General features: G+C 41.9%; 1 protein-coding gene across 1 annotated transcript in view; it reads left to right on the top strand.

Moving 5' to 3' along the window:
* Positions 1-1,101: 1,101 nt before the first annotated feature.
* Positions 1,102-11,879, top strand: part of pde8b (phosphodiesterase 8B) — a 106,418-nt gene continuing 95,640 nt past the window's right edge. Inside the window, exon 1 of the mRNA XM_051938193.1 lies at positions 1,102-1,217. Coding sequence (XP_051794153.1) covers positions 1,170-1,217 — 48 coding nt within the window. The 5' untranslated portion in view covers positions 1,102-1,169. The remainder of the gene's footprint in view (positions 1,218-11,879) is intronic.

The raw sequence follows: 11,879 nt of genomic DNA, 5'->3' as shown, positions 1-11,879 counted from the left end.
AAGGTTGGCTATTTTGAAAGATCTAAAATATAAAACATGTTTTGACCTATTTCACACTGTACTGTTTACTACATAATTCTGTACGTGTTCATTCATAGTTTTGATGCCTTCAGTGAGATTCTACAATGTAAATAGTCATGAAAATAAAAAAAAGGATATTAAATGAGAAGGTATGCCCAAACCTTAGACTGGTAGTGTACATTCACAGCTACATTTTAGTAGGTTTGGTGTCTAAACTTAAGAAAAATTCTAACATGTACTAGTCACTCTAAAAGTGTCAACAACAGGGGGATTTCTTCCTAAACTGAACTAGGTAGTTTCATTGCATAAACCAAACCAAACAATGAGTAAAAACTGCAATACCCAACAACCAAAAATTAGACTTAAGTCTAAAAGTACGTGTCCACAGGGTAATTTTTAGAAAAGAGGGACTGCCTTGCTTTCCAGTAGTGGACTGATGGGTGTACCATTCAGCTGGGTCTTGACAGATGATGGAAACGCTCTCTTCAACATCCCTACATCCCTTGGCCTGCTCCTGGATTTCAAATCGGACCAACATGGTGGCTCGTATTTAAAAACCACTTCACCAAAATGTATTTCTGAAAACATCTGACATATGCCATACAGTTGCTGAGTCTGTCTTTATTTTGGATAATTGTTAGTTTAAAAGTCTTTAGTAGATTTTCAGAAGCAGTGGTTCACACTGTATCGTCCCTATTTGCATAAAGTAGCACTGGCATTAACATCATGCAAATGAGGAGTGGACAAAGTGACGCCCTATCTCTTTGTCCTTAAGACAGTTTAAATGAGTGAGTTCTTTAAAAACATCCACCCCTGTACAGTTACCATCAATGGGAAAATTAACTATAGAGACCAAAGCTGTTTTGAGTAAACATGTTTATTCCTGCTGTTAAGCTGAACACTTTAGTATTGACTTAGCTCCTAGAGGACACTAGGGCCGCCCGGACACCAGCCACCAACCAAAGCAGGGTTACGAAGTTCACAGGCCGACAGCGAACCTCTGAGGATCCAAGAGTCGCTAACTGAGGAGCTCATCCCACACACACACACACACATACACACATACACACACACCGCTGCAAACCTCCACTGTGCTCTCCATTACTCTGCTAGCACAGTGAAGGGCAGAAAGTCCGTGGATTAGAGTCATGAGTGGACTAACAACAGAGGAGTTTTCCCCCAATGGACCTCACAAGGTAGGAGCTGAAACTGTAGAAAGGAAAGTCCTGATAAGTGCTGGGAGTTAGGAACTTCAAACAGATATTAATTACACTTTGCTGCATATAAAAGTCTGTATAACTTATGTTTGGAATCATCAGGTGAAAATATTCACATAACTTGCCAATTAGCTCAAAATATTCAGATAATTACAATATTACAAATAAAATTAAAGCAAGTCTGTTGATGTTTGGACTAGAGAGAGTGCAGTGAAGACATGAAAGATCACAACAGATTATGTTAGAGTCAAGCTGTAATCAGAGGTATTTTGTTCGGCTATATTCTCCAAAAATCTCACTTGTTTGACCTTTTCAGCTCTTTAGATCGACTTTGATTTGAAGAACAAGAAAACCAAACTGCAGAAAACGTTTGTAGTCGGTGTAAATAACTAAAGAAGCAGCTCTGTTTGCTCCTAAATGTGTGGAGGTGTGCACAAAGTGAATTAATATGCCTTGTAGTTGTTTGCAGTTGCGGTTGATAAGCGAAATAGCTAAAGTCGATGAGTGAGCAGCTGTGATTATGAACATTACTATGTATGCTGAACACTTTACACCCACCTGACTGTTCATGAAGCAGCAGCTAAACATGTTTGAGGCCCACCACCAGAGGGCTGCATCAACAGCACATCAGCCAATATACTGTTACACTGCTGAGCAAGTAAAATAAGTTCCCTCACATACTAATAACCAGACTATTTGTACTACTGTACTTCATGGCAGTGGTGGAGTAAACATTTAGATTCAGAATGTGGGTTAATAATGCAGATGTGCACTTTCTGTGTCACTGATTATGTTTATTTTTCATTTTAAATTTGATTTAACCAGGAAGACCCATTGAGATTAGAGATCTCTTTTGCAAGGGAGACTTGGTCAAGGGAACAGCCATACAATATTCAAAAAGTTATATAAAACAGATACATGATAAATGAATAAACAATAAACTGTAAAATAATAAAACAGATGGACAGTTATTCAAGGACAGTGACCTCTCAAGGAAAAAACATTTACATTCCTCCTTCACTGTATTCTTTCTGATATTCTTAAACTCATTAATAGATATGAATGTTTCTAGTTGAAGATTTTTAAACGTGTGTAAATCTGTGAATTTTTCAGCCAATGGAGCTCGTTTTAACTGCTGAGGAAGTGAACAATGACTTACACTAGAGTTCAAAAGTTTGGGGTCACTTAGAAATATTCTTATTTTTGAAAGAAAAGCATTTTTTTCAATGTAGATAACATCAAATCAATCAGAAATACAGTGTGGACAATGTCAATGTGCTAAATGACTATTCTAGCAGCAAATGGCTTTTATGGAATATCTACATAGAGGTACAGAGGAACATTTCCAGCAACCATCACCATCACATGTTCTAATGCTACATTGTGCCCAGGCATGGGCAAACTACGGCCACACACGTTGGGCTTTTCAATCCTTCCTGACCACCAGAGACTGCATGTAATACCTGGATATCATCACGCTGTGGCGCATGAGGTCGAGACATAATACCAACAAAGTCACCATGTGACCTGGGTGACGAAAGCAATCTGATAAGAAGCCCCGTCACCCAGCAGTCGTCTCCTTTTCATCTTCTCGCCATAACGCGCAGGTCGCTGATATTGATTTAGCCGCCAATGCTAGTAGCCTCGTAACCCATCGGTTGGAGCTACGTTCCATCCTCCAGAGGCTGCATAGCCGGAGTTCACTGCCGAACCGGGAGTTTTGCCTCACCTTTCAGGTAAGTATTACCCTTTATTCTCCCGGCTGATATTGCTGTCATTGCCGTTTAGCGTCTGCGCTTGTAGCGGCTAACATTCTGGGTGTTGACTTGCTATTTTCGGGTGTTTCCGACTTAGCGAACACACTTTACTGTGCTAACTTTATCCGACCAACCAGTCTCGCTGGGGTGCTTCCGCCTGATAGCGACGACGGTGTATGTGGTCTGTGGACAGTAGCGGAGAGTGTTCTCGCTCCATAGCTACCATCCCGCAGTTGGACCTATTACGACGTTGTGGTTGAGTGTGACTCGCTCTTGCTGCTTCGTTAGCCTGAAGTGCTAGCCGTTTGTTCCAGGTGGGTGTGTAGCGGAGTGTCCCCGCTCTTGCCACACATTGCCCCTATATTTTAGCTTCTCCTTGCAAACTAACAGCGTACCTTGCTCCCGACAGTAACTGAATGTTTGTGTCGACTGAGGCAAGCAAGCTCGGGCCTGATAGCAGCGATGTTCCCGGTTTGCAACGCATGTTTGACCCCTCTCAGTGCAGAGGATGGACATGACACTTGTCCAACGTGCCTCGGAGTTGAACATCTCAGGCAAGCGATGACTGACCAGGCTTGCACTAATTGCAGCTGTATGCCGTTGTCAGAGAGGGCTGCTAGGCTAGCCAGATATGAAAGTGGCCTCAATGGGACCCCTTCTTTGGGCTCCAAACGCAGAGAGAAACTGAGTTCCACTGTTCCAAAAAAGAAACAGAGACGTGAGGACCCTCTGGCTCTCAAGGTGGACACGCTGGCCTCCGAATTTGCCCAGAGTAAGAGCCTTCTCTTAAATTTACAACCCCAAGCCCCCCTCCAGCGGCTGCAGTCACTACTTCTGTTCCTCCAACACCACCTCCCCTGATCAGTGAGGGTGATAGCTTGCCTTCCCTATCCCCTGTTGCTATTCTGCAGGAGGATGTCCTTTCTATTACAGCTTCGGGGAACTGCTTTAGTGATAAAGAAAAGGGAGAGCAGGAGGATTTGATGGGGGCACCCTAACACTCCTCAGGAAGGGACTCTCTTGGGTTAGACCCCTCTAAAGATGCAGAAACTGGGCTGTCAGCAGTTAAGACAGTCATTCAGCTTGCCAAATCTCGGCTTGGCCTCGACATTGCGCCTGTTGAGACGGCTCCAGTCAATGCCTTCTTTAAGAATACGCCACAGCCATCTGTCTTTCAGGTGCCTCATTCAGTGCCATGCATTGATGAGCTTAAAAGATGCTGGCCTGACCCTAAGGTGTTCAGTCATCTGCCGAGTGGCTGCAGGGCTTTGGCTGCTATGAAGGATCCTGCTCAATGTGGATTCGATTGAATGCCTGCCATTGATGCATCTATTGCTTCTTTGATAGTCTCCCCAGATGAAGCTCTCCGACCTGATGCTCGCTGCCCACGCCCACAATGCAGGATCACTGATGACCTCCTCATTAAGTGCTATGACAGAGCAGCTAGGATGGGATGCATCGGTAACTCCCTATCCTGCCTTCTGGCTCTGTCACAGACTCTTCAGACCACTGGTGTTGATGCCTCCACACAGAGTCGAAGTGATGCTTCACTTCAGGCCTTTGCTTTTATGACAAGAGAACTTGGCAGACTTATGTCCACTCTAACTTTGGCCCGAAGGCAAGTTTGGCTGGCCCAGTCCCCATTACCAGAGAACTGCAGGAAGACCTTACGCACGCTGCCGGTTGTTCCAGGACAGATGTTTGGGTCCGCAGCCCAGGAGGCCTTGGAGCGCAGTGCCCAAGTTAACAAGGCCAGACAGCAGTTTGCTGATCTCTTCTGAGCACCCCTGTCTAAACCAAGACATGCCAGCAGTCATCGCCAGAGTCCAAGGACTCAGAGTCCCTTGGGGGCTGGACGTTCCTCTCCTCAACAGGGCCATGCTCATCGGCCCCCTTCACAGCCTGCCTTTCAGGCACCAAGGACAATGATGGCCAGACTGCCTCCTGTATGCCTTTCCCTCTCTCCCATTGCTAATGCTGATCCTTCACAGGATAGAAACAAGTAACCATTCTGTGCTGCTGGTAGCCCCGTACTGGCCAGGCCGGATCTGGTTCCCTGTGGTTTGCCAGCTTCTCAACGGAGTGCCCTGGCCTCTCCCACAGAGGCAGGATCTCCTGTCCAGTTGGGGGGTCGCATTTGGTACCCTCAGCTGAGACGTCTTTAGCTGCATGTCTGGCCGCTGAAGGGCCTGGCTCCCTGCTGAGCTCCTTTGAGCAGGCTGTAATCCAGACTGTACTCAACTCGAGAGCTCCCTCCACTAGGGAACTTCATTCCAACAGATGGAAACTTTTTTCCAGTTGGAGTGCAGATCAACATGAGGATCCAGTGTGTTGCTCTGTTCCTGTGTTACTCAGGTACATGCAGTTGTTGTTGGATAGAGGTCTTTCAGTCTCAACTATCAAGGTATATGTTGCTGCTGTCTCAGCCCAACATGTATTTGTGGATTGTCGCAGTGTGAGTTCGCATCCTCTGGTGGGTCGTTTCTTGAAAGGCGCTCTCCGGTTGTGGCCTCCGTTTGCTGTGCGTGTACCTTCATGGGACTTGCCTGTCGTGTTAGAGTCCCTTTGCTCCTCACCATTTGAGCCACTGGATCAGGCTGAACTCAGATGGTTATCTGGTAAGACTGCTTTTTTACTCGCTATGGCCTCCGCTAAGCGTGTTGGTGACCTTCATGCCCTTTCTATTTCTAGTGAGTGTTTACGTTGGAATCCTGACGGCTCTGGGGTTACCATGTGGCCCAACCCCTCTTTCCTTCCTAAGAGGCTCTCTGACTTTCATGTCAACCAGCCTGTCAATTTGGCAGCTTTCGCTCCACAGTCTGGGATGGGAGAATTGTCCCACAGTGCTGGTCTCCTCTGTCCAGTCCGAGCCCTGAGGCAGTACATTCAGACCTCTGCAGAGTTTCGTAAAACTGATGCACTGTTTGTTTGTCATGGTGGTTCCAGGAAGGGACAAGCCTTGTCAAAACACAGGCTGTCTAACTGGATCATGGATACTATCTCTATGGCATACAGTCTGGGGGGCCTCCAGGTTCCTTCTGTGAAATGTCATTCCACCAGGAGCGTGTCTACATCCTGGGCTGCTTTGAGGGGGGTGGCGCTCAGTGATATATGTGCTGCAGCTGCCTGGGCTTCATCCTTCACTTTCGCTCGGTTCTATCGGGTTAACGTGGCAGCCCCTCATCCTGTGGCAATGGCAGTCCTGTCTGCCTCTTCAGTTCATTGTTAGCAAGGTGAGTGTGTAATCCTCGTGACTTTGTTGGTATAGGTCATCCAGGTATTACATACCATCTCTGGCGGTCAGGAAGAATGAAATAGAACGAGAGTTACAGCTGTAACTAAGGTTCTATGAATTCTGGATGACCGTCAGAGTTCTTTGTCACTCGGAATCCTGTCGAGAAGATTCTGTAGGAGACGACTGCTGGGTGACGGGGCTTCTTATCAGATTGCTTTCGTCACCCAGGTCACATGGTGACTTTGTTGGTATTATGTCTCGACCTCATGCGCCACAGCGCGATGATATCCAGGTATTACATACCGTCTCTGGCAGTCATCCAGAATTCATAGAACCTTAGTTACAGCTGTAACTCTCGTTTTTATGGCAAACTAGGATTCAAGAGTCAAGCACGAAGGCAAGTTATTTGCTAGCATTCAAAAAAGCCTTTGCTATTTTGAATGCTAGCCTTTCTCCGAAGGGGAGTTTCTGAAAGAATGCATGGTAGAGACAGTAGGTCTCCTGTGTTCAGAGAGTACAAACATATGTGAGAAAATTAGTTTATCACGACAGTTACTTGCCGTGTTGAACTAATTGACGAAGACTTAACCAGCTCACTGAACGAAAAAGCGGAGTCCTTCAAGCTATATTCATTAGCACTGGACGAAAGTAATGACATAAAAGACACTGCTCAGATTTTAACTTCTATTAGAGGGATTAATGAACATTTTGAGACAACGGAGGAATTTTTGACCATGGAATCCATGAAGGGGAAAACACGTGGAGAGGACTGTAGGACAGGATGTCTGGGTCATCCAGAGGATGAAGCTGCCTTGATGTAAACTTGCCAATGTCACCACTGATGGATCGCCAAACTTGACAGGAAAAAACGTCGGGCTGCTGAAAAGAATCCAGGATAAGGTGAAGGAGGAAAACCCTGAGCTGGTTATGATTTTCCTACATTGCATAATCCACCAGGAAGCACTCTGTAAGTCTGTTTTGCATCTTGATCATGTCTTAAAGCCAGTCGTAAACCTTGTTACCTTTTTAGGAGCGAGAGGGCTTCAGCATCGTCAGTTCATTAAGTTTCTTGAAGAAACTGATGCTGATCACCAGGACTTGCTTTACCACTCTCATGTCCGCTGGTTAAGTTTGGGGAAAGTATGTCAGCGAGTGTGGGAGCTCAAAGGCGAGATTAGCTCATTTTTGGAGTTAATCGGGAAAACCGATAATTTTCCTGAGCTGAGTGACAGAGATTGGCTGTGATTTTGCTTTTGCTGTGGACATACTGACGCACATGAATGAGCTGAACTTGAAGCTGCAAGGAAAAGATCATTTTGTGCACAAAATGTAAACAAATATGACAGCCTTCAAAGCCAAACTGACATTATTCTCAAGACAAATGTAAAAAAAAAATCCTTTGCTCATTTCCCTACACTGGCGACGCTGACAGAGGCCAGTCCACATGTGATGAAACATAAGGAATCACGAGACGACTTACACGGAGAATTCTGTTCTCTGATTTTGACAAGACACTTCAGCTGGTATCATGTCCCTTGTCACAAGACCCAGAAACAGCACCTCAGGAGCTGCAGTTGGAACTGATCGATCTTCAAAAGTGACTCGGTCTTAAAGGAGAAGTTCAGCTCCCTTAAACTGAATGACTTTTACGCTTCACTAAGTGAAGCCAAGTTTCCAAACATTGGGAAGATGGCACAGAGGATGCTGGTGTTGTTTGGACCTACCTACGTGTGTGAGCAGATGTTTAGCGTGATGAACATCAACTAAGCACACCACAGATCCCAGGTAACGGATGAACACCTCAGATCCGTCCTGAGAATTGCCACAACCAGATTGACACCAGATTTTGATGCACTGGCAGAAAAGGGTGACCAACAACACTGTTCCCACTGAAACTGAATGTGAGTATTCTTTACTTTGTCAGCATTGTCTTTAACATGTAATTCATATAAGTTTGCACAATCTCCAACCATCTGATACTGGTTTGGCCCATCTGTCAAATTTCAAAAGTCAGTGTGTCACTCGCTGAAATTATACATTCCGCTACATCCCCTCACGGACACATAGCCAGGACTGCTAGAGTGCTTCTCTTAACTCTTCTAAGGATTAAAAACATGAAGATGTGCTTTCATTTTCTGACAGATGAATTGTGTGTATACTATGTTGACAGTCTAATTTTCTAAATCGATCCAGTGTCACCTGAGATGCAGAGGAGATATTTAACAACTTTCCATTGGCAGGCAACTTTTTAATAATGCATGTTTTCTAAAGGGTTTTAGCTTAACTTCATGAATAGTTAATACACAATTTACGAAAGTTGAGTAGATCATGAAGTTAAGTATTTGGTGTAGTAGGGTGTGAAAAATCGTTTTGATTGATCGACATTGTCCATTTGTCCACAACTGCAGATTGATGGCAAATTAGGCAGCAAATAAAATACTATTCTTCTACTGAAACGCAGTGGAAAGATGCAGTTAATTGCATTTATTTATGGACACTTTGTCATGAGTAGAGCAAAAGGTTTGACAGATTAGTTAAACTCTTAATAACTGTCTTACATTATTTAGTTCAGGCAATTTAATTTAGAAAAATATCTAAAAGTTCTCTGATTCCAGCTCTTTAAATTTGAGTATTTTCTGGTCTTTTTTGTTCTCTGTGACAGTAACCTCAATATTTCTGGGTTGTGGACAAAAACAAAACATCTGAGGACATCAGTTTGGGTTTGGGGAATAACTGACAGTCATTTTTCCCAGTTTTCTAACATTTTAAAGATCAACAACTAATCAATTAATCAAGAAAATAATCAGCAGATTAATCAACGATGAGAAGAATTGAAAGTTGCAGTAACTATTTGGAGTTATGATCTGGCCATCTGGAAAAAGCATGTTTAATATTCATTCACTGTTGCTTTTTCTGCACATTGTGTCTATAAATGTGATTGATGAGAGCGGCGAGAAAGAATTCTGACAGTGAAGTTTGAGGTTGGAGGACTAAAACAAACCGTAGAGCTGAATAGAACTGCAGAACTGCTGGGTGAACATTCTCTGTGGCTTCATCACATACGCCTGCTATTCTTTAGTCCAAAAATATAAAAATAGTGTTTGTAGCTGCTTATATAGATCAAGCCAGTGGTCACAACAAAGTGAAGTCTTACTATAGCATCGCCCATCTCACATAGCATTGTAAAAAAAATAACGATTAGAGTTTTTCTTTTTTTTAAAAAAATACCCATGAATTGTTCCTGTCTATTAATTTAGAAGCCTCTGTTTCTTGGTGAATAAATTAGGGATTGAGTGATCAGGTCTACAGCTATATGAGGGAAGCACAGAGACCAGACATCTTTCCAAGAGGAGATACACTACTGTTTGAAAAGTTAGAGGTCCCTTAGAAATGTCGTCATTTTTGAAAGAAAAGTATTTTGTTGTGTTTTTTTTAATGAAGATAACATTAAATTAATCAGAAATACAGTGTAGACATTATTAATGTGGTAAATGACTATTCTAGCTTGAAATGACTGATTTTTAATGGAATATCTCCATAGGGGTACAGAGGAACATTTCCAGCAACCATCACTCCTGTGTTCTAATGCTACATTGTGTTAGCTAATGGTGCTGAAAGGCTAACTGATGATTAGAAAACCCTTTTGCAATTATGTTAGCACATGAATGAAAGTGTGAGTTTTTATGGAAAACATGAAATTGCCTAGGTGACCCCAAACTTTTGAATGGTAAATAAACAGTTTATTTTGTGTATATTCTGTGTATTCCTACAAAAATATACAGAGCATATCCACCTCGCGCCCCACAAATCGTGTCCTTTTCCACAGTGATATCAGCTCATTTGTTAATATTGCTGTCTTCTAAGTGGGGCTGAACATTTCATCATTATATTAGTGAAACTGCACTGTCCAAATCCCAGGAGCTGTATTATTTATTTTTTGAACAAGGTGAATGTGTCTCAATATGTCATAATAAATGAAGATGTGCAGAGATGCAAGTCAGTATTTCTTGATGTAAGGACCTTGGTTTATGCTGCAGCAAAAAAAAAAATGCATCATCTGTTTTATAATTTTTCTCAGAGGAAAAGAAATCTAGATATCTTGCTGAAGTCATAATACATAATGCATTATCTGTCAAAATAGTCACACATCTGACACTTTTTTGAACATATCATCCATCCATTCAAGAATCAAGAATCTTTATTGTCATTGTGTTTTCACACAGCAAAATTATGATTGGTGACTCCCAGCCATGGATTAAAAAAAAGTAGAAAAAGGCACACTATGTGCAAATAAAATAGAAAATACTTAAAAGATATACATATGTAGTTCCTAACTGTGTAATTTGTATTGACATGTGATCAAAGTGATACAGATTAGAACATGATAATGTAGGAGTAATCCACGTCAGGCCAGTATGGATATTTCCTTCCTCCTTATTTTTAACATTTTTAATCACTGTGGGTTCATTTTTCATTCCAATAAAACGTCCTGCACCTCTACGCAAACAGCATAGTCAAGACTAGAAGTAGAGAGAACTTAGAAATGTGTTTAGTGCAGTATGACAAAGTTAGAATGCCATAAATTAGAAAAAAGGAAAATAATATTTATTATTTAAATTATTTATTTTACAAAAATCGGGGGAAAAAAGTGGAATTAAGATGTACACCATTTTTCCAAGTGCTCACAAGTGTTTTTTTTTTCCAGTACTGGAAACAAATGGTGGCTCCACGAACTGTAGATGTTGTACTACTTACATTTTAAATTGTTTCCATCCTTGTCTCCTCTCTGCTCTGTGTAAACACAGCCTGCAGTTCATCCAAATATTATGAATTTTTCCTGAGTGATTGTTTGCTACAGTGGAGTCACTAATGACTTTTCAGTTATTCTGAGGAGCAGAGGTTTTTTCTTGTAGTTTTTTTTTTTTTTTTTACAGAATCTGGCTGTACACGGTTTGTTTTTTGGGAATTTTTCAACGAGACCTGTAGAATAAAGCGATTTATGAAATATCACGAATAAGGTTAGATTTGAATAATTTTGCAAATGGGCAGGTCAGTCAGGCAGGAGTACTTCGAGGACCGTCAGAAAGTTGAAAATCTGATGATTTTTCAGTTTTTACAGTTTCTGTATGTGATTAAGGCTGTCATTTTTATCAGCTGTTTTAAAGTCAGCATGTCTTTAAAAACCTCTGGCAGATTTTGGGGTTTAGAGGTCCTATATTTTTGGATTGACTGACTAATTCTTTAATTAATGAATGTGAAATTATTTGGTCTTTGGTTCAAATGTTCTGAAGTAATACGTCAATTATGTGCTATTCTGTTGATCAATTAATCAGCCAATTAGCTAATTATTTCATCTTATCATTAATTTGTGCCAACTGAAAAATACACCTTACCGAGTTTGTTAAAAAGAATTAGGGCTAGTAATATTCCAGTAATAATTGAATAGCGACTAGAAAGAGTTTTTTCCCTCTTGTTTTTACATTTGCTCACTTACTCAATTAGCATTTTCTTCAGTATGTTACAGTTGCCCACAACTGAGGGGTCATATTTATAGTCTGGAATTATGTCCATATACTACTATCAAGTGTCATCATGGTGAGAGAAAAGTCAAAACATGAATACAGTTAAACCCCCAATTATTCATAGCAT

The sequence above is a fragment of the Acanthochromis polyacanthus genome, chromosome 18 (assembly GCF_021347895.1).
Source record: "Acanthochromis polyacanthus isolate Apoly-LR-REF ecotype Palm Island chromosome 18, KAUST_Apoly_ChrSc, whole genome shotgun sequence".
NCBI classification, from domain to species: Eukaryota; Metazoa; Chordata; class Actinopteri; family Pomacentridae; genus Acanthochromis; species Acanthochromis polyacanthus.
This window is presented reverse-complemented; position numbering and strand designations above follow the sequence as displayed.